Genomic DNA, 23,459 nt, shown 5'->3' with positions numbered 1-23,459 from the left:
TGTTTTTTTTTTATAATTGCACCAACCAGGGGATGGAACAACCCCACTATGTTACGTGTCATAACACAACTGGGCACATTTTAGTCTATTTAAACCTCTACCCAACATGATACAGAGACTAAAATTAAATCCCTATAGTTTACCATGGTGAATTTGCATACACAGGCATTTTGAAGTTAATTGCAGTGCTTAAGCATATAATGTTGTTTCATGTTTTACAATATTGTTCTGTTGTTTACAATCCTTGCCGATGTGTTATCGTTCTTTTTTAACTATGCTTTGTAACTGCAGGTCACAACGGTGTACCGGAAGATAGTGGTCTGCCGGTGAATCAAATCAGTTTGGGATATTCATTCAACTTTAGCTATTATGTGACTGCTGAACTGTTTTAAATAAACATTGCTGTGTGCCCAGAGTCTGACTTGAACCAGTCATTCAGCAGCGTGCTTTACTTAGAAGGGAGTCTTTGTGACATGTGTTTATTAAAACCGCATCGTGTCGCAGGAAGTTCCGCTGCTGTTAACATTCTCCTACCCATTGTTGTTTCGCTGCTGATTTTCAGTTATTTGTTTACTATTCCTGTTAACTGTTTCATTCTATTCTGATGTGAGGTAGTTTTAGAAGTGATGGAGATGCTGTAATTTCTACTTAAATAGAACTTTGAAGTACATTTTTGCAGAAATTGTTATTTAGTGTTCTAACCAGAATAAATAAATAAATAAATAAATAAAATAGAGAATGATAACCAGTTTCCAAAGTACATTTGCATGGTCATTTTTGCAGAACATAGGTTACAAAATAATTCAGCAAGGTCAACTGACTGACAGCTTGTTAATACCACCTCTCATTTAATCAAACCAATCAGTGTCAATTGAATAACCTGTCAACCTATTTATTAATATTGTATACAGTTGCAAGATGACACCACTTCACACTAGGATTGCTGTTACAGGTCATTACACTGTAGCAATTTATTTCAAAACAGTTACACTTAAGAAAAAAAATATTTATTTGAAGGATTCCATTGTAAATAAGTCATTTTGGTTTGTGGAAGTAGCTGAAATTCTAAGGGGTGTGTGAGCTGCCACCCCTGTTGAAGTGTGTTTCCATTAAACAAGGTCAATGTACAGTAAAGCTTTCATAATGTCTTGTGTTAATGTAATTAATAAGGAGTCCAAAGAATATGCAAGTGAGGAGGAAAAACTCCCCCTGAGGCAGATATTATTTTTATTGTGCTCAGAAACATCCTTGCTAAAAAATAACAACACTTCCAAGTTTATTTAACCTAATTTTAACATTATAAATACCTTAGTTATTTATAGACAGGCAGAACAATGCCTTTGATTCATTATCACTCAATTATACATTCTAAGTAATTCTAATTACATATTTTGCAAGATATATTTTGTCATGGGGTTCAGTCCCCCCGACTGACACCACGTCTGGAAGACACCCCATTTGTAGCTGTACTGGGAGCACATAGACGCTGCCCTGGTATTCTGAAGGGTAACAATGACCCTGTCAGAAAACCCGAGTTGATCTTCTCCATGCGCAGTGGAAGCAGTGGCAATGGTGGTCCATCTGTGGGCCAGTGCGTCTATGCCAGGTGGGTGAACACTCTCCAATATGGAATACCAGTGGGGACAATGGGTGGACTCCTGGGTCACAAAGAGGTCTGTCTCTGCACACCCGAACTTCGCCCATATGAGGTTCACAACCTCCAGATGGAGTCACCAGTCCAAACTGTTCCCACATTCCAGACAGTGCCTTAAGTCACCACCTCTCTCCCCATGACACTGCACAAAACTTTGCCCAAGCACAGGGGAGCTGGTTGTTTCGACCACGAGAGAGCTTCCATACAGTGACAAGACACTGTGAGCAGGCTGTGTTAGTCCACGACAGGGTGAAGGACCTTGTGGTTGAATCAGGCTTGGAGACGGCTCATTTGTTAAAGCCCTAAGAGAAGGATCTGAGATGCTGCTGCCATCAGGCCCAGAAGCCTCTGGAATGTCAGTAACCTCACCGCTGCTTTGGACTGAAAAAGTGAAATATTAATTTATCACCATAGTTTTGATTGAAAAGTCTCATGCCTTTCTCAGGCAGGCTGAAAGAAAAATGGCTCTGATCCGTGTGCGACAGTCATTGATATCTCCAGGGGGCGGAGAAAACGCCTGATGCAGATGGGGCTCTAAAGGACCACCTTTGATGTAAGTGCTCAGGTAATTCGGGTTATAAGAGAAATATCCCATTCGGTAATGGTTACATTTCTTACTTAAAAGGGAGTGTTGTGTTATTATCATAACCCTGGTTCCCTGAAATAGAAATGTGATGCTTTGTGCATATCAGGGAACTGCCAATTCCCAAACCTCGCTGGTCATTACCCAACAGCATTTGTGGGACTTTTCAGCAGTATTATTTTTGGTTTGTTTTTCAATTATCTTGGAAACTCCTTGTCAAAATCTGTTGAGATTTGCCAAGAACATTCTTTAGCACACCATTTGAGTGTATCATAATCTGGGGATTTATGGAGTCTGTCTGCATGTCACACTAACATCTTGACATGTGCATGCAGCAGTCCTGCAATTTTTAATGCATACAGTACAGCACAGTGGCCAGGGTAAGAATGTCGCTGACATGCATGTTCCAACGGGCGCGTGACCCAGGTGTAGGTACAGTAGTTCTTAGGAAAACATGGCTTCGGAGCGGCGTTATATATGTGTTACAGTGTTTCTCCCGTGTACTTGATTCATAATAACAATAATTAAAACTATTGGGTATTTATTTAGTCTCATTGTGTTCCCTGTGTTGTGATTTAATACACCCCGCAGCGTGACGGAGGTGGGACAGCAGCATTGGCTTTGTGACGCGCTGCAGAGCGGATTGTGGGTAATCGTATTATTGTAGCAAGCAGAGAGACGTCGGGCGCCATTTTGCCAGTAGCGACGGGGAGAACATAAAGGAAAAAGAAAACAGTTTTAATAACAATCATTTTCGAAAAAAGAACAAAGTAGTCGGTAGGAAAGGCGAAGCAAAGCGACTTTGCTGAAAAAGCGCCAAGCACAGAACGGGGAAGAGGATGGCGGTCGACAGAAGGGACGAGAAAGGTATTATTTCGGTGTTTTTATTTAGGTTCTGATATTTTTCGGAAACCGGAAAAGGGAGGCGGGCACAGCGTGTTTTATAATAAAGCTAAATCTGTGTAATTAAGATATTCCACGACCTGAAACGTTTTACATGGTTATTATTTTTTTCGTGGAAGTGATTAATAACATGCAGCATTTAGAAATCCATGTCTTAAGGAGCGCACCTCTGTTTTAAAAGATCGATGTCTTATTGTGTGTTTGAATAATGTCCAATTTTGCATCCCAGCAAGAAATAACTTAAGAAAAACATTAAATCTAGAGATTTAAAGTACACAAAACAATTGCAAAACTGTGTTGTTGTAAAACGGTTTACTGTTTAATATCCATCCGCAGACATGATGCAGTGTCGTTTTCTGAACGGGATTTTTTTGTATCGCACTGTTTGTTGCCTGCTGTATCCAGCAAGTGTTTTTTTAGGGAATGGGTAAAGACCAAGACAACTGCCGGACGGGGGATTAAAATATGTAGCAATGTCTTGACATATACTACACAATTACTCATTTTCTATAACGTCAGATTGAAAAAGAATCATCATATGACTTGTAATACTTTTTTAAATACATAAAATGCTGCCGCACAAAGACTCAACTCACAGAATTATAACTAAGAAACGTCTTAAAACATATACAACCTAATTACAACTTAACCTCCATATTATTATTATTATTATTATTATTATTATTTTAATCAATTAAAATGCGGGTGAGTAAAAGCCAGACCAAGACAAAGGTTACCGGATAGGGCATTAAAAATGGTCTGAAGTCTTAACCTACACAAAATTACACCTTCCCTATAGTCTACATGCGAAAAAGAGCGGTCATTATAGCAGTTCCCATATTTCAAATTGGCAAAAATACTAATTACCATATTCCCAAACACTGCAGTAGTATCAAGAAAATTGTTATTATTATTATTATGTATTTATTTATTTCTTAGCAGATGCCCTTATTCGGGGTGACTTACAGTTATTACAAAATATCACAGTGCAGAAAAATCTTAACTAAAATACTGTCACATGAGACACACAAATATTTTCCTCTGAATGTTAGTAAGCCTTTAACATTGCATAGCCTTTAACATTGCTTAACTGACAAGTAAGGAAGGTTTGCAAATGTGGATTGCTAAATGATTCTACGTATCAGTGACTTAACATTTATCCACACCATTTTCCTGTAATATCACAATATTTGATTGACTAACGATACAAATAGTAACAATTTCTGTTTGGCAATATGTATGCAATAAGACCCGGCTGGGCGTCCGTGTACGTCGAATATACAGACGCCCGGGCAATGTGAGGCACAAGTTCGAGTTCCTTCAACCCCTGAGAAGAACATATATTCAGTGTATATGTGGACGCCCTACAGGGCCTTATTGCATTTATAATCCAGGTAAAACAATGGATTTGAAGGGGGAAAAAAAAGCATAAATCATGTTTAAGGCAAAACCATTATTAGTGTTTTTTGGTAAATATCCTTAAAAGATGAGTAAAATAAAGTAAATCATTTTTTTTATAGTGTGCATATTGCCATTGAAAAAATACACCAGGGGATGGCAGAGTTCAGACAGCACTGAGTTATTATTATTTTTTTCCTGTCAGTGCAGACACAGTGAGCAGAACAAACTTGAGGAATAAAAATAAATTCAACAACGTTTCGGATTTCAATAATTTGTTCAAAATCTAAGTCAGAGAGGGGTGGATAACGTGCACAAGTGTCTTGCGTTTTTCGTTACTGTTTACAAACCACTAAAAATATATTTGAAGTGACAAAGTCGGGGCTAGTAACATAGACAGTTTTTTTTTTTTTTTGCTGTTATCTTCCAGTTCATTTCATTGTTCTTCATCCAAAAGTGGACTAATGGGGAGGGAGTCATACTTTGCTGTAGGTTTTAAGACAACCAGACCCCTTTTAATGCCCTGTCTGGGAACTTGTGTCTCGCTCTGGCTTTTACCCAATCCTGCTTTTTAATTGATAAAAAACAAAAAAAGCCACAGTTATTTAGGCCCTATTTGGAGGCTATAGAAAAGGCGTACTTGTGTGATAAAGGTTTTAAGATGTTTTAATGACCTGTCCAGACAGTTTTGTCTTGGTCTGGCTTTTACCCACTCAGACAAAACTATATACGAAGTATTATTTACTTTTGAGTCAGGCGGGTGAGGGCTTTCAATTTCTAATGCACACTGTGCATAAGGAGTAGACTAATATTATTATTGGACAGTTTTTGCATTGTTCCCTTTGGGCTACAAAAAACGATGAAACCACAAATCTGATGGGGTAAACCAATAAAGCTTTTTTGAATTTTTGCTGTAAATTAAATTTACTATAAGAACCGCAGAATGCAGATAGTATTGACATCTGAGATAAATTGCAAGTGCATCACCTCTGAGATTCTTCAATACAATGCAAACTGTTGCATGAGGACAGTGTGCAGTCAATAATCTGGGATTAAGGTAATCAAGTATAAATTGATTTACATGCAGAGAATAGAGGGGGTGGGGTGAAATGCTTTATGATAAGATTGTAAACACGATGATTTGTTTTCATGCTAATCCATTTTTTTAATTCGGTGTGAATATATTTCCCTCCCCCTGTCACTGTTTGGTCATTTCAAAAAAAGTGCTAATGGACATTTCAGACAGTATAAATTGAGTCAAGATGTAACACTGTCTATATATTGTTATGATGCACAGTATTATGATATACTGTAATTGAACAGTTCTGTGCCCAGTGGTGTGTTACAAACAGATTAACATGATAGTTGTATGCATTGTCCATTTACAGCTGCAATATAGATAACTAGAAGCAGGTGCATCCAGAAAGCACTTTGGTCCCTGAACCTCACGTTAAGTGTTTATCTTGCAGATGGTGAACTTAATGTGTTGGATGACATCCTGACTGAGGCACCTGATCAAGATGATGAGCTGTACAACCCTGAGAGTGAACATGACATTAATGAGAAAAAAGGTAGAGGCAGTGTTTCATTTCTCTCAAATGTGATGCCTTACATTTCAGATTGTCAAAGGGCAGCCTTGAATTTCACCTGATATTAAGTTATTTTGTGGTAGATACATTTTGTTCCTGTATTAAAGCATTAAAATAGTAGCTTGTCTCCATATACCACTGGGACAGAGTCAAAAACACCTTGAAACTAGTACTTTTTTGTTTATCACCAGCAGAAATATAACTGGTTTGAATTGGGACTTCATAAACCTCTGTTGGGATTGTGTGCGCTCTGAAGGTAGTGAGTGTCCAATGCAAACTGCTTTAGAGATGGATGTTTAACCTTGGTTAATTTTACAATCAAGAAAATACTTAATTCTACTAATTCAAGAACATGCCCTTGGGTAGTGGCAGCCCACTGGAATGAGATAAGATCAAGTTTTACAGACTGGTTTCATGGTGCAGATGGAAATGTGGCTTCGGCATATGGTAAACAAACATGATACCATAACTATGTACTATATTGAATAGCTGTATGTCCGATAATATCATGCTTTACGTTGAAACAAAATAATTGGCTTACACTTTTTGAATTGCAGGATCAAAGAGGAAAAATGATCGAGGCGACCATAACGACAGCAAAAGGCCAAGATCTTCAGGCCATTATACCAGGCAAGCTGTCAAGAGAGCTGCAGGTTCCACCATAAGCAGCAGCAAGAAACCCATGAATGCCAGAGGCAGACATTCTTCAGACTACAAGAATGAGGAATATCACTATGATAGAAGTAAGGACTGTGCTGACAGAAAGAACCACTCTGTAAGAGGGAGCAGCTCCAGGGATGCTCAAAAACCTGTGAGCAGAAGAAAGGATTCAGACAGGAGGATTAAACCATTAATGGCAGAGGTACCACAGGTAAACATATTTAATATAAAAAGCCATTTGCAAGCACATCCTGTTACTCTGATTCCTAAAACAAGCATACATTCAACTAATGAGAATACTATATTGTAATCTCATCACTTTTTAAAAACATTTTTTTATGAACATGCCTTTAAGGAGAACATCTCGAGCAATTCCAGGTGATTTGAATCTAACAGTACCCTTCACTTCAGCCTTATATGTCTTAAGATTACTACTATATTTTGGTCATGCGACTTTTTGGCGGATAAAGATCTAATCCTTTGAGATACAGGCTTCTTACAACAGAATCTTATGGTTCTCTGTAGGTCAAGTTTGGTGGTGGGTATCGTTCAAGAGGAATTAATGTATTCTAATTTTGCAAAGCTGCCTGCCTCATCTCGGGGACTATTTAGGGCAGTAACTTCTTATTTGCAGGGTTATGTAAAGTCTGCCTGCTAAGGTTGGTGGTCTTGACCAATGACATTATGGCTGCCAAATTGCGGTCATGTGTGACACTGTTTCTGGGGTGTAGACAGTACACTTTGACTTAATGTGTTTTCTGTACACAATTCTTTATACTGTGATTCTCAGGTAAGATCTACATGTCTTTGTCCAGTAAAAAATAATTTTCCCACTGCCACATTGTTTAAACCTGTGATGTATAATCAGTTGTGTTTACAACTGTTGCTACTACAAACTGTTGTGTGCATTTTAATATAACAGAAACTGCGTCGCACCAGTGTGGAAAGCGGGAGGGCAAGCCGCTCTTCCAAAGAGGGTGCAAACTCAGACGAGTACGGGTCTGACCAGGAGACAGGAAGCTCGGCATCCTCTGAGGGAAACAACTCTGAGGACGAGGGGATGGATGAGGAGGGAGTTGAGTGTGATAAAGTTGATGGGGAGGATGAAGAGGAGGATGAAGAGGAGGAGGGAGAGGAGGAGGATGAGGATGAGGAGTATGAGCAAGAGGAGGTAGATCAGCGGGAGAGGAATGAAGAAAATGACTACGACACTCGCAGTGAGGCCAGCGACTCTGAATCCGAGTCGGTGTCTTTCTCCGAGGGGGAATCTATTAGATCTGGATCAGGATCTGAAGCTTCAGGTACTTTAATTTATGTCTGTTCTCCCCACACAAACTGTTTTTACTTCCTGCAACTGATGTCTTTCACCCTGCACCTGTGAACCCTTTGAAATCAGTTATATTTCAATGTAGCCCTTTAAAAACCCGTAGGCAGGCTTTATCGCTACGGAATGCATCTTCACAAGATACAGCTTTGCCTTTCCCCTTTTCCTTTACTTTCCTGCTCTTACTTAGATACTGCTGTTCAAAATTATAGTTAATAAAAAATAAGTTGCTTAACAGCATGTTTACAATCCTTCAGGGCTGCCTGCTCTGCAGAGCAGCCTTAAGTGTATTTGTGGGTTGACTTGTATGTTGTTAGAAGTTTTCACTATGGGTTGCTGCCTGGTTGTGTCAAAGTTAAATCTGTAGAAAGGGAGATTTGCCTAAAGTAATTCAAATGGAGTACAGTATTGTAGAACAGTCCTTTATCTTGAACAAATGGACAGTCTAACACAAGGGAAATGTTTTCCAATTTACTGTTCAGATAAGGAGAAAAAAGAGAAGAAGCGGGCTAGAGGGATTTCTCCAATCGTTTTTGATAGAAGTGGAAGCTCAGCTTCAGAATCTTATGCAGGTATAAACTTCTTATGATTCTGAAGAAGTTTAGGTTCCCGTTCTAACATTGGATAGCAGTAGTTTATTGTTCTATTGCATATAATGACTAGGTCAGAAAAACCATCTGCATGTCGGATCTCCAGCAAACTCAAGTTAGGTTTACTGAAGAAAAGAGGACTGATTTAATTAGGTTAAGGGTTGAGAGAGATCTTCATACTTTAAGTTACATTGCAAGATTACAGTTGAAAACCTTAACAGATGGTAGTCTTGCTGTCCCTTGGAAATTATGATGAATATTCTTTTGCAGCAATAATCTGTTGATTAGCCAGTATTGCACAGCAGTACTGATTTTAGTTGTGTGTGTGTTTTTGTTTTTTTTAAAGAATACTTGTATTTTGTGATATGGCAGTGTTCTACTGACACCTGTTGGCTACCTCCATATAGTGTAAATTTCATGCAACATATAAAAGTTGATTTCAATGTCTCTAACTTGAAACCGGCTTAAGATCCTCGTAAAAATATCGTAATGCACAGTTCTGTCAAGTAAACCCATTCATTACTTGTAGTGTAAAAAAAAACCCACTTATTTTTGGAATTGTAAAAATGCTTTTGATGCAAGGAGTAATTCTCAATACATATACCTTGCATGCGAGAGTTGCTTTCTGTATATGATTTAATATCTAGTCTTGTTACATAGGGTCAGAGAAGAAGCATGACAAACTTTCATCCTCTGTGCGAGCTGTTCGCAAAGGTAGGTTATAGAACCACATTTAATTTTTTCTTATCCACCATTTATACAGCAACAGTGTTATAGGGGATAGCCAGCATGGATTCAGCAGATGGGGGTCATGCTTAACTAACCTACTTGACTTTTTTGAGGATGTTTAATGTAGATGATGACAACGCATAAGATAATTTATCTTGATTTTCAAAAAGCCTTTGACAAAGTCCCACATGAAAGACTTGTATTAAAATCAGCAGGGATAGAGGGGAAGACATGAAATTGGATACAGAACTGGTTGAAGTACCACAAGGGTCTGCACTTGGACCCTTACTCTTTCTCATTTATAGAAATGACTTATCAAGATATGCATTGTAAGATTGTTAAATTTGCAAGTTATACCAAACTTGGTAGTAGTAGTGAACTACCACAGCCCAGCTAATTCAAAGGGATTCAGACCTTCTCTTGTGGCAAATTCATTTTATAGTTAAGAAATGTAAAAGATATTGCATATTGGGTGTAAAAATCCATGTTAAGTATAAAATGAACAGGATGGAAATAGGGAGCAAGGACTTTGAAAGGTCTCTAGGTTATAGTGGAGTCATCTACTATAACCAGTGTGGTGAGGCAATTAAAAAGGCAAGTAGAATGTTAGGCTATATTGCAAAAAATGTGAAAATCAAGTCTAGATAGGTAATGCTAAGATTATACAATGCCCTAGTTAAACCCCGACCTAGAATGCAGTTTTGTTCACCTCACTGCCATCAAACTGAAGTGCAGTTTTGCCGCCATCATTTAGCATTCATACATTCAGATCTTTCCATAGAGATGTTTGGAATCAGTTACTTGTTTACAAGGATTCCTGCACAATATAAATGTTTGCACATCATATGCAGTGGATTTGATAATCCAGTGACTTTTTTGCATATATTCAATCATATACTTCAGAATCTTGGTTTTAACACAAGCCATTGAACAAAAGTATGTAAAAGCATGTTTTTGTTTTTAGATCCAACAAGTAAGCTGAAATATATACTTCGAGACGCAAGGTTTTTCCTTATTAAGAGTAATAACCACGAAAATGTCTCCCTGGCCAAAGCTAAGGTATGTAACTAATCACAAGTTTAACTGCTCATTTTGTACTTTATACTTAAGACCAACTTCTGGGGGGGGGGGGGGTTAAATCACTTTATTGAAAAAGAATTGGTACCCAGTTTCCACTGGAGAGAAATATATAAATCTAGCGGTTTTGTATTAAATATTTACAGGTGCAATGTACGTTTTACTTGTTATTCTGTTGTGAACAATTTCTGCCTTGGGGCGTCCATTGCTTAGGTATTGCATCTTTTAAATTTATTTATTTATTTATTTATTTTTAATTTAGGGGGTGTGGTCCACACTTCCAGTAAACGAGAAGAAGCTAAATGCTGCATTTAGATCAGCCAGAAGTGTTATCTTGGTATTCTCTGTGAGAGAAAGTGGAAAGTTTCAGGGTAAGTGGAATGAACCAATATGAATAGTGGCTCATATTTTTTAACCCCAGTACATGCATTTTTTTTTTTTTATTTTGCTTGATTTTTGTACTTTTTCCACGCCTCAGGTTTTGCAAGGCTTTCATCGGAATCCCACCACGGAGGGTCACCAATACATTGGGTTTTACCAGCGGGAATGAATGCAAAAATGCTTGGGGGTGTGTTCAAAATTGACTGGATTTGCAGGTACTAAAATAAAATAAACCTATTCTTGATTACTTAACACTAACACCTCTTTAGAGTTCTATTGCAGGGCGAATAACTATATAAGCAAGACGCAAATGCTACTCAAATGCTTTCTCTGGATACATTTCCATGAGTATCCATATAGCCCTAATTGAGTCTGTGGTCCATTGCTAACAATATCACATTAAACAACCTGAAATTTGGTAGAAAGTCTGATAGAACCAAGGTACACAAATTTAATTGACCATTAAAAATCAGAATTGCCGTCTATTAGCGGCAGCTCATTCTAGTTTAAATATGTATTTATTTTTATAGTGAATATCAATCTTTGTTTAATCCTTTTAAACAGACCAAAACATTCTTTAATTCTTACAAATATAAATTGATCCTGTATTTATATCTCAATTCAGATTAATTTTGAAATAAGACAATTCCTTGCCTTATAAATTAATTTAAAATGAAGGCTTTTTAATTTCTGGTCAAAAAACAGTTTTTCTGTATGATTTAAATGTTTGTATTTTTTCTTTGGTAGACGTGAGCTGCCCTTCACAAAAACTGCACACCTCTCAAATCCATGGAATGAACATAAGCCAGTGAAAATTGGACGTGATGGACAGGTTTGGAATACATTTATTTCAGAATTATAATTGTGTAAATACCAGCTATATTCTAAATGATGTGTTTCTGTGGTGATTTGTATGTATGTATGTATAAAAATAATCTGCCTTTTGGTGACTCTTCTAATGGTTCAGGAAAAAAAGGTTACTAGGCTTTTACTTGAGAAGAAAGATCTTTTATACCAACAGGAAAAGTAATTTTAAAATACCAGCATTCAAACTAGATTGTGAAATGTCTCTCAAAAGTGGTAAATATTGGTCAATTTTGAACAGACTTTTTGGTCATCACTGTTTCAACCTTTTAAGTTTATCGGAAAAATGGAAAAGGTAAGCCAATACATTCAATTTTTTTTATACTAGCTTCCCTTAACATTAAGTCACTTTTGATACATACAAAATATAGCTCCTTAACAACCCAGTTGCTTATTTACACATGGAGCTCATGCGAGTCCAAATTAGTCACTCCTCTGAGAATAGCGTGCAGCCACTTATGTGCATCTGCAAAGTTGAACACGTCGTCTTAACGTGCTTCAAGGAAAAAAATAAGAACTGTATTGTAAAAGTGTATGCAGTTTTGTTTTTTACTGGCAGATGGCAGCAGTCCCTAAGAAATGTGCTTGACAGACCAGGTGATTTGTATATACACAGCTGAGAGTGAAAAATGGATGCCTGTGTATCTACAGAGAGTGAAACGAGGAGATTTCTTTCTTTATTTGTTGGTGTTACAGGTTGTAAGGAAGCCTTGTCAGGTTTGGTACTGGTTAAAACGACGTATTTATTTCTTGTACCTACACTTCACAGAATTCATATAACCGCGCTATACACCTGTGCCTGAAACTGGGGAAGATACTGTATGTGACCTGATTTGAAAATCTGCAAGTTTTCTCATGTATATGTGCTAGATAGATGTTAATATTGATGAGGGATTTAAGTGTGTCTGCTCTGAAATCTATCACACAAAATAATTTCTAAAAAGTGATATGCCTTAACAAGTATTATGTTATTTATACTTGTATAATGCTGCCATTGGGGGGTAAAAAATGTTATGTTGTAATCTATATTATAATGCTACAATTGTAAACACGTTGTTTTGTTATTTAAGTTCTATTGAAATACTGTATTTCCGTTTTATCATAATCACAATAAAAAGTGTGTATTAAACATATAGCAAATTGTTTTGAAAACTGTCCAAATTGCTTATTTGAGGGCTAAGAGTGACAAATCTGCAAAAAGAGCATTTTTAACATGGAAATTACCAAAAAAAAAAATCATCTGGGTGGTTAAATGAGGTATTAAAGTTGTGTGCATAAACATGTTTAAGCTAGTACTATGAATTGGGCATATAATATATTAATGGTACTCCCAAAAGTAGCTTGTGTTGCATCAACACTTACTAAGTTTTACATTTTTTGTTTCTTTTGACAATTTATTTTTTTTTTTTTTTATTTTAAAGGAAATTGAATTGGAATGTGGAACTCAGCTTTGCCTACTGTTTCCTCCTGATGAAAGTATTGACTTGTATCAGGTGATTCATAAAATGCGCCACAAGAGGAGGATAAATTCTCAACCACGCTCGAGAGGACGCCCCGCCCGCCGAGAACCAGGTCGCGATGTGGGAAGGTTAGAAATGTTCTTTGGACTGCTAGTAGGCACTTGTGTTGGAGTAACATGACGGAGCTTTTGAGATTCACCATCACCGTTGTGTCATCAGTACAGAAGAGGGAGAATATGAAATCCTCAACAAAAAAAAAGAGCTACATGGACGACTTGTGGCTTCAGTGAGGATTGCACACACAAATCGTTTTGGAGAGCAAAATGATGGAGATCCTCACATAACTTGTAGAAGTTAATGTTACATCTGATATTTGATTTGGTAAACTAGGTTGGTTGCAGTTTCTACAAACCAGAGCTAAAAGAAAGATGCTTTAAATATCTCTCTTAAGCAGATGGGGGGAGAGTGCATGCTTGCTTTTTTTTTTTTTTTTTTTTAAATACATACGTTATTTTACTTTTATTTATAGAACCGTTGTTTTAATATCTTGCAAAAGCCTTTTCTTTCAGGTGTATCCCTGGGGATAAACCTAATCAGATATGGGACTTTTATAACGAAGCCATAATAATTTTTCAGAAGATGATGCCTCAATTTGAGGGGAAAATAATAATAATAAAAAAAAAATATATATATATCTATATATCTATATTAAGTTATGCTTTCAAGAGGAGCATTTTTGCGGGACTTTCTCAGTTTTGCCATCGTGGTGTGCCCCATGCAAAATGTTCTGTTTTAACACAAAAAAAAGTAGCCACAAAAAGAATGCACACATCCTTCTGCTGAGCTGCTGAAAAGTGATAGGCCGGTTTCAAAGGGGGAATCTGGTTTGTTGCCGGGTCTCCCAAGGGCCACAAAGACGGGCTGTTGCTGTTGCTGTGCTTGCAGCAGTGCCTATGGACTTCTTAGGGTTTTCAGGGATCAACTTAATTGAGCACTGCTGTATATGAACACTGTATGTTTGCCACACTTTGGAATTTAAAAGGGTTTTTTAAAGTATTCCTTTAAAAAAAAAAAAAAAAAAAAAAAAAAAAAAGGAAAAAGAGGAGAAACCTTATGAATGAACTGAAATACCCATGCTCCTTAATGCATTTCCCCCATGCCAGCATAGAAGGAAAAGTAATGGTTTATACTGCTCACTTCTGAAAAGGACTGTGGATGTTTGTGTTGTGATGGTGCTAAAGCCATTGGTAACGTTTCCTATTGTGGAAACACATCCTGCGGTAGGTAGAAAAGCCCAAGGAGTGTTTCCATTTTCTTTTCCCTAAAGGACTTTTGTATACACATAAGGTAGGAGGAAACCTGGCAGTACCCCATTCGTTAAAGGCTTAAATGGACTGAGAACCCAGCTGAAGTTATGAGCCAAGGGGGTACACAGTGCTGTGTAAATATACATATATATAAAAATGGAGTTTTCCTTTGTTTTTTGTTTGCAATGGACTGCAAAATATCACTGCTACCAACCCAGCTCTGCCTGCCAGGCCCTCCTTTTGTGTTTGTGGCTTAGACCATAAATCATTAGTTGGACTGCTTTTATGAACTTTTCTATCATAATTAATGCCATCGTTAACACAGTCACAAAACTACAAGAAATCGGTATGTTGCCACTTTAACCAGCTTCTTTTTTTGAATTTGCTGTAGATACAATTTTTCATTAGTGCAATCTGCAATATTTTCAAAAAAAAGGAAAGTTTTCTAAGTTGTATTATGGTAATAAATGTGATAAATTAGATAAATGTATGCAAAAACTAATGTACCCAGTAATATATGAGTCTGGAAGTTTAACTAGAAAGGGATAGATACTTGAAGTAACAGTAGTTTACACTGATTAGATTGTATGCACAACTACAGTATAGATGGTCAGTTAAGGCTACAGTACATGTAGAAGCCAGTGGCTTCTGAAAGTATGTATGCACTTGCAAGTGAGCACTTGCAGTATAACATGTTTAGGTAAAACAGTCTTTATAAAGTGACAGCATGTAGGTATGTGGTTTTTTAAGCCTTCCTCCAATATTACAGTGCTAATAAAAAATATATTGGTTTTCCCCAATGACAAAAATACTGGTTTCACTTCTAAAACAGCAACAGAAAACAAGTTTATTAAGATCCCTCTACCTTAATCCTGTCTTGTATATCGCACACATTCTGCCTGGTTTAGTCCTGGATTTTATGAATACTGTTTCTGCTAACTAATGTCTGGTTTGTGAATTAACCATTAAAAAAAGTACTATAAGCATGCATGCATCATAACTTATCTCTAGGGAGTCCACATATATTGCTTTTCAAAAAGCCTAAGGAGTTCATACTATTTTGGTTACATTTGTTTGATAGAGGCTTTAGTTAAGAATACACTTTGAAACAATAATATCATTTGACTTGCATTTTGTTGCTGCCAAGTGGTGAAACCATTAGCAAAACAATTTGACTTTTTTAACATTTAGTAAAAAAGAAATGTAAAAGCTGTCATGTTTAGACTTGCATTTCAAATTACATATTATGTATGTATACTGCAGACTCTTGACTTTGCAGATTGTCCTGTCATAGTAAGTTTAACATTGGGTGTGAGAAAGGAGATTTACATGCCTAATTGGGATACAATTGTATTTTCACTGTATTGTAATATGCACAATATTGTTCTTAATTATTTACCTAATTCATGTAGGCGTCGACCAGAGGAATTTGACATGCAAAGCAGAAAAAGACCAAGGATTGACTATCCACCTGAATTTCCTCAGAGACCAGGTCATTATCTCGTACTCATCACATTATTGAGGGTGACGTTTTTAAAGGAGTAAACCCCCCCATTTTTAATACTGTTAATTTTGAAATGTGTGGACTCTGTTTGTTTAGTATTTTACTACCTATGTGCATTGTCCACATAACTGTATTGGGCAGGTTGAGCATTGTTCTTTCTTGAAAATATGTACGTGCATAGATAATACACTGATCCTTAAAACCTTACTAATAAAGTCAAAGATTACTGTAAACAGATTTTAGTGCATTGGTTCCAGAAACCTTTATGATCACTACTTTTGGAGAACCTAAGGTAACATTAGTCCAAGATTAATGTTAACCACGGCGTTCAGTGAAGCCCCCCTTTTAATCTCTAAATCTGTTATTTCTTTGTTTTATATCTGAACTGGGAACAAAGTTGAACTAAAATGAGACCAATTCAAACAGCTGCTAAGCAATGGCACTTGAGTTTTTTTGTTTTTATTCATTGGTGTTAAACTAAAACTATAAACCAAACACTTAAATCATAGAATTAAGTAGACAAAAGTTTTGACTATTTCCTTTATCTGTAAATGTATATCTATGCTTGGATATCTGTTACAAAATGTTTGTGAAGGTTAAATGAGAGTAACAGGTATATGGAAGCATTTACTGTGCGCGGTGCAGGTGCCTGTTCCTTACTCTCTTGAAATGTGTGATGTAGTTTGGATGTACTGTATACTGAGAGAAATATTGCTCCCACCCACCCCAGAAGACCAATTACTTTCGAACCTGTATGTAAGACATTTATTATAATGAGCACTTTGATTCCAGGCTAATGTGTTCCTGTTGGCAGTTGTCGGGGAGCAATCCCTTACTATCCATGTAAATGTACATTATAGATGGCATTGTATACATACACAATTGCCTTGGTTGATGTATTAACAGGTTTAACAGTACACTAGTGAATGTTTCATTTTGATTTACAACAGTCATTAAGTTGTCTTGCTCCAGTTACTTCCATTCATCTCCAATACAAGTGCTGCTGTTTAGTATGGCTTGATTTGTACTTTTTAAAATTATGTTGCGGATAGTACTACTGAAGTAAATTGAGAATATGATCTGCTTTGAATTTATTAATCAATGTATTGGTGTTTTAAACAGGTTTCATGAAAGACCCTCGAAATCAACATGTAGACAGGTAGGTTCCTGATAATTCATATCTAGATAATTTTGCTTTATGCTTTGTTTCCCTATATCAAATGAATAGATCCCTTTTTAACAAGTAACTTCATTCCCAACAGACGTTTTACAGGAGTGAGACGGGATGTGTTTCTAAATGGGGTGAGTTTCCTGAATTTTGTAAAAAAGCAAGTACAATTGTGTTCATATGAACAGTTCAGATTATTTATTTATTTATTTATTTTTGGCTTAACCCTTTAGTGCCTGTTGTAGAAAATTGTGTGTGTGTTTTTGTTTTTTTCACCAATATAACACAATTGACACCTGTTGCACGCACAGGCACTCCCTAGCTGGCCACGTCAAACCTCCCAAGAGCAGCACAAGGTGAGTTTGCTTGGGAGTGAGCAGGTTTTTGGCCCATGTTGTCTTAGAATAAAATAATGTATCCACATTTACACGTTTTTGAAACCATTCATTTAAATATATAAAATAATGTTAAATTTGTCTTTCAAATGACAAATCAACAGAATTACTTTTGCTTTCCAAAGCTTGTTTTGCAGACTGGGAAAAATAATTTGGGCATTAAAGGGTTAAGGTGAAAGGGTTATAGTTTAGACAATAGGGTCCATTTATGGTGCTATTGTTGCGTTTCTTTCTTCATTTAAGTGTATAAAGAGGAACTAAACAAAAAGAATTAGTATTTTTTAAATTTCCTTTGAAATCTGTTTGATTTGTTTTGTTTAAAAGTGTTTAGTTTCAAAAATGTAATTGTCGATCCTTCTTGTTTTACTTTTTCACTATTGTGTAGTTTCTATTGTGAATTTTTATGCAAAAACAAACCTAGTGCTATGCATCAGCCAAAGCCACGGTGACATTTTTTATTTCTCTTTTTTTTGTCTCCACAAACTTTAGTACAGTACAGAAATAACAAAATAGCAGTAAAAAAAGTTAAAATGAATGATCCACCACTGTTTTATTTTTCACTTAGCTTCCAAAGATCAGCAGGAATAAAATAAAACCAGTAATTTTCAAATCTGAAACCAATCAAATTCCATCTAGTTTTGAGCGATTGTAGATGGAACTTAATTGTCCAGATGTTGGCTGCACTATTTTTTTCTATTGTCGTTTTATAGGTGCAACCTGAGTTTTATTCTCTATGTAGCTTGTGGAAATTCCTGAACATTTTTTAAAAATGTTTTTGTTATTAAATTAAAACTGTCAGTATTTCTCAGTTTCCAGAAGTTGTAATTTCAAGAATAAATTAAAAACATTGGAAAAAATGCATGCTGTCAGTGCACAGCGATGTCTTCTGATTGCTTTATTTTAATCAGCATATTTGGTTAAAACAAAACAATGTGTTCTGTTTTCAGTCTTACAATGATTATATGAGGGAATTTCATCACAGCATCGGGCCACCCCCTCCCTGGCAGGGAATGGCAAGTATTATTTATTTTTTCTTACTTTGTTTATTGTTTGTAATGCTTTTAATCACTGATCCTTCCTCATGGGTACGCATACTACCTGCCAACAATTTTAACTAGGGGTGCACCGATAAGACTTTCTTGGATGATCCCGATAGCCGATGGTTATCTACCCATGTCGTCCGATACCGATAATAATAGATAGTGCAGGTAAACTACTAGAACAAGACATAGGGCCTATATTTAAACTGTTTTATAATTATAAATGTTAAACAATTAATAGATATTGTTTACTTGTTGTTTTTGACAAAAACAGGTATTGTTTACTTGTTGCATTTACTTCAGAAAATGAACACAAAGTAAGAATAACATAGTATTATATTTTGTGCTTGTCAGCAATCTATACAACACAAAAATAACACTTTGCATTTGTACTAGTAAAAACACTTCTGTAGAAAAAATATATAATGTGACATTTTGCTGTTAAACATTGCGTATTATAACTTCGACCTATACTGTACCGTAGAAGAAGAAAAAAATTAGCCTACGCAATGTCAACTACAATAACATTTGTTAAATTCTTATTTTAAGCATACACTATTTAAAAATGCAGTCCAACTTAAATTGTTCACTTAATCAAAAACAAAAAGATGTCATGAAAATATCCGGTTACAAAATTCAGTCAAACTTGAATCTGTTACTAAACAAGACGGCACAGTAATCAATTCCACCTTCAAAATGCCGCCTAACACAGATTCAAATAAACAAACAGAGCAAGATAAACAAAAAATACAAAAGGTAATTCCCACTTAACATTTAGAGAGGCCACAACTCCTTGGAAGTTAGTGAGATTGTTGTTGCTGCTGTAGACTTGGTTTTAAAAAACTGCTTTTCAGCAAACGTTGAAGGATTTGATCAAGTGAGCTACGGAGGAGGACCTGAGGTGATGCTAAGCTGCCAAAGAGCGTGACGGAGCAGAGACATCGCAGAGGCAGTTTAGTAACTAACCGCGCATCGATGCTGCATTTGAACAATGATTTGCCTAGTTAATACTATTTCCTTCCGAATAATAAATATATATAATAAGTATATAAAGTAATATAAATTATATATACTTTTATACTTATATTTATTTGTACTCTAAACTACTACTACTTATTATTATTATTATTATTATTATTATTATTATTATTATTATTATTATTAACAACAACAACTTAAACTATCAATGTTATTTAGGATTTAACTTTTTTTTTTTTTTTTAAAGCATCAGAATAATATTCTACTCGCAGTTCATCGTTGGATTTAATGTAGCATCAAGTCTGTTCTGCACACAACTCACTTTCCTATTGTCTTCAGATATTAAAAATAAATAAGTAAAACACTGCGATTGAGGCGTATTTATTGCATTTTGGTTGCACGTTACACAGCACTGGGAAAATGAGTGTATCAGTGTTCTTGTGTCATTACAATAAGCGCACCTGACCAAACATTAAATTATGTGCTGGAAGAAATTCAAGCATGAATATCGGTGTACATTATCGGCTAAAATAACAAAAAACTGCCGATAGCCGATTTGTGGTTGTTTTTTTTTCCCCTTATATCTGTGCCATGCCGATAGGCTACTGATTTATCGGTGCACCCCAATTTCTAACCCCCCAAAATAAACCTGAATTTATCTTACTTCTCTGTTAAATGCAGTCAAACTGTATCTTTCACAATGTTATGCACCCATAAGAAAAGGAACCAGTCGGCTGGTTTCTCAAGTGCTTCATTCAGTAAAAGTTCATTGTTTGTTGACAGGCTGTGGTTAAAGAGACAGACAATCTCTTTCATGGAGACCTAAATACATGTTTTAAAAAGAGTTCTGATCAGAATCTTAAACAAGCTTTCAGAACTCCCAAGCTTTTTTATGTAATCTTTTGTTGTATCTGATTAACGAAACTGGTGGCAAGTCTTCAGTGGTCCATGTAGTTTACTGTGGCTGACAGATTATCAAAACAATGTGCTTTCTGGTGGATTTCAGTTAATAACATGGAAGAGATAAGTGGAGCTAATAATGTTGTAGTACAATTAACGTATCATAGTAATCAAATAAGACCAGTCAAATAATTGTTACCCCTTGAATGGATAATTTTACATTTTGTTACAACACAATGCATAATTATGAACGGTAACCAGAAATTACAAATAATTCCTTATTGCATGGCTCATTTTCTAGAAGAGGCATGTTTAGAAAGAAAGCAAGGGGCAGCTGTTAAGTGAACCTACCTGCACACAACGTGATATCCGTCTAACAGCTGTCTGCATTTCATAGCCCCCCTATCCTGGAATGGAGCAGCCACCACATCATCCTTATTACCAGCATCATCCACCACCACCTCAACCTCACCCACCATACTCCGGACATCACCCAGTGCCACATGACACCAGATACAGAGACAAACGTGTGGTAGGTGTTCTTGCATGTTTATCTCCTGTGATTATTGAAAGGCCATGAGATGCAAGCTAAAACTTTAAAAAAATACCCAAAATTTAACTTGAAGTAAAACCATAGTTCTCATCCAAATGCTTCAACTGGCTAGTTTTGCCTCATTAGCAGCTTGAATGCTTTAGATGCTGTTTAAAAACCCAATGTCCTGGTTGGTCTAACATTACATTTGGAGATAAATCCATGTCATGTACATTTAAACATTTTACAGTGGTGTAACAGCCTGCAGGTAAACATGTAAAACCACAAGCTTTAATTGCACCACTTCTTCAGGTTTCACAGACCCCAATTTGTGTTAATGTTGGACGACCTAAAATTTGTAAGGTGTGATTCTGTGAATCCAACCGTTTTTAGCTTTTAATCACCAAAATTGTCACCTGCTATTAAGTGCCAGGGAGCTTTACATTTAGCTTTATAATGAACTAGAATACACAAAGTACAGGATACCAATGAATTCTAATTTAATTGCTGAATTGAATAATGGTAACCCTTTTATTTTATTTCTCAATTTTAATGTAAGGTGTCATTTACAAACTATAAACTTGTTTCTTGTCTAACAGCATGATTATGACATGAGAGTGGACGACTTCTTGCGGCGCACACAGGCAGTGGTGAGCGGGCGCAGGAGCCGTCCCCGGGAAAGGGACAGGGAACGTGAGCGCGACAGACCCAGGGACACACGCCGAGACAGAGAACGTGACAGGGGCCGGGAGAGAGACCGAGAGAGGGAGCGGATCAGGGACAGGGAGAAGGAAAGGGGAAGATACCGAAGATAATAACCCAGCACTGTTGAATACAAAATCCTTTGTGTTTACAATTGTGAAACTTTGTTTAAGTTGTCCCTTTTTATAAGAAACAAAAAACAAATTACTTTTTTGTATATTAGAACCAATGGCCCATGTATGTTTTGTGCATGTAGTGTAACGAACTGGAGAAAAATCTACCAAAAATGCATATCTTAAACCTTTTCTTGTTTTTGTTTTTATTTTTTATTTGAGCAGGTGCAAGAATATATGTATATATCCTGTTTTATATGGACACAACTACCTGTTTGCCTTTACTGTTGCCCAGTTATGTGTTAATCCTGAAAACCAGGGATGGTATCCCTGCTCTCGCCACATTCTTTGTTTGTTATTGCACATGGTTAAATGAAGATGTTGCTGCTAATAAGGAGTATTCAGCTGTACTTGTACAGTGTAATGATGACTGTATGGCAGTGTTGTAGCAAGTACTTTTTTTATAGTCCTTTTTAGATTTCAAACCATGTATTTTCCAGTGTTGAAAGATAAAAGCAATATTAAGACACTATTGCCACCTATTTTAAACTTATTTTCAACCGTTTCCTTTAGGACCACTTAGGTTTCCAATCAATACTATATATGGCTTAAACTAATATACAGTGGCTTGCGATGTACACAACTTTTAGTATGTGGTTTAAAAAAAAAAATGGTAGAGTATCATTTAGTGATACCTTTGATATGAAATAATAAAAAAAAAAAAATCTGATTGTATTTTTGCTTTGGAATTGTTTCATGCTAAGACCATATTTTTCTTCAAAGTACAGGCTTTGTAAGTACAATTTTATTTGGGAGAAATGCATGTATATTGGTATTTAGTCTTTTCTGGACTCGGTGACATTGGTTTTCATGTTATGAATTTGAATTAGTACAAATATTAGCGTAATCTCTTTAAATGCTTGAGGTGTGTTCTCTGCCTACAAGCATGATGGTATTTAAAACTAGAAATCTGTGGGAATTTAAAAGAATTCTTTTAAATATAATATATTCAAAACTGGTTTTACAAGAATCATAGTATTCGTTTATTTTATTTATAATCCTGTACACTCAGAGGCAGCCCACTAGAGGGAGCCGTGGATACTGGATGTAATTGTTCAATTTTAACCCAGAACATATTGTGAAGTTGCTAAGTAAAAAGTGTCTGGTGTAATTGCTTCATTTGTGTTTTGAAAACCATCTATTAAATTAGTTCTAGCTTTAATGGGATGATTTAGCTTGGGTACTAGGCATTTCCTCATTGAGACCAAGTCATCTGTATACAGTGCTTACAGGTTCTAAAATCAGAAGAGAATGACTCTTGCACTGACTTGATATTACAGCTGGTAAGGAGAACATGGTGTCAAATGTAGGGGAGAGATTTTGTACTTGAAAAGGTAATTAAGAAAATATCCCTTGAATACAACCTAAACTATAAATAATGTTTGTTTCATGTAGCAGTTTTTTTTTTAAACTTCAGAAGTTTTCATCCAATTGTTGACTGATCAAATGTTGGGGATTAAAGAAAGGTGGCCTTTTTGAAATCCACATCTGCTGATAAATTGTCTGTTTCATTGACCAGTCTGAAATTTAGATTAAGATTAAAGTTTA

General features: G+C 36.1%; 1 protein-coding gene across 4 annotated transcripts; it reads left to right on the top strand.

Annotated features, from left to right (window-relative positions):
• The first annotated feature begins 2,828 nt into the window (after window positions 1-2,828).
• LOC131698887 (YTH domain-containing protein 1-like) lies at window positions 2,829-23,301 on the top strand. Of its 4 annotated transcripts, XM_058993561.1 has the most exons (18): window positions 2,829-3,104; window positions 6,008-6,109; window positions 6,685-6,998; window positions 7,710-8,088; window positions 8,594-8,683; window positions 9,362-9,415; window positions 10,395-10,489; window positions 10,770-10,878; window positions 10,986-11,103; window positions 11,636-11,720; window positions 13,174-13,340; window positions 15,932-16,011; window positions 17,146-17,182; window positions 17,286-17,325; window positions 17,503-17,547; window positions 18,534-18,599; window positions 20,902-21,036; window positions 21,636-23,301. In XM_058993561.1, exons 1-18 carry the CDS (start codon window positions 3,077-3,079, stop codon window positions 21,849-21,851), a joined length of 2,160 nt encoding a protein of 719 aa, XP_058849544.1. In that variant the 5' UTR covers window positions 2,829-3,076; the 3' UTR covers window positions 21,852-23,301. The 4 variants fall into 4 exon arrangements, with proteins under 4 accessions (XP_058849544.1, XP_058849549.1, XP_058849552.1 ...); XM_058993566.1 differs by lacking the exon at window positions 17,503-17,547; XM_058993569.1 differs by lacking the exon at window positions 8,594-8,683 and having other exon boundaries at window positions 2,830-3,104.
• The last annotated feature ends 158 nt before the right edge of the window (window positions 23,302-23,459 follow it).

Source organism: Acipenser ruthenus, chromosome 2 (assembly GCF_902713425.1).
Source record: "Acipenser ruthenus chromosome 2, fAciRut3.2 maternal haplotype, whole genome shotgun sequence".
Classification (NCBI taxonomy): domain Eukaryota; kingdom Metazoa; phylum Chordata; class Actinopteri; order Acipenseriformes; family Acipenseridae; genus Acipenser; species Acipenser ruthenus.
The sequence above is the reverse complement of the archived record's forward strand: the minus strand, read 5'-3'. Positions and strand labels throughout refer to the sequence as shown.

Coding starts and splice junctions, on each gene's coding strand:
- LOC131698887 (XM_058993561.1), top strand. CDS start 3,077: ATGGCGGTCGACAGAAGGGACGAGAAAG. Junction 6,110..6,684: donor TGACATTAATGAGAAAAAAG/GTAGAGGCAGTG, acceptor TTTGAATTGCAG/GATCAAAGAGGAAAAATGAT. Junction 17,548..18,533: donor CCTCCCAAGAGCAGCACAAG/GTGAGTTTGCTT, acceptor TTCTGTTTTCAG/TCTTACAATGATTATATGAG.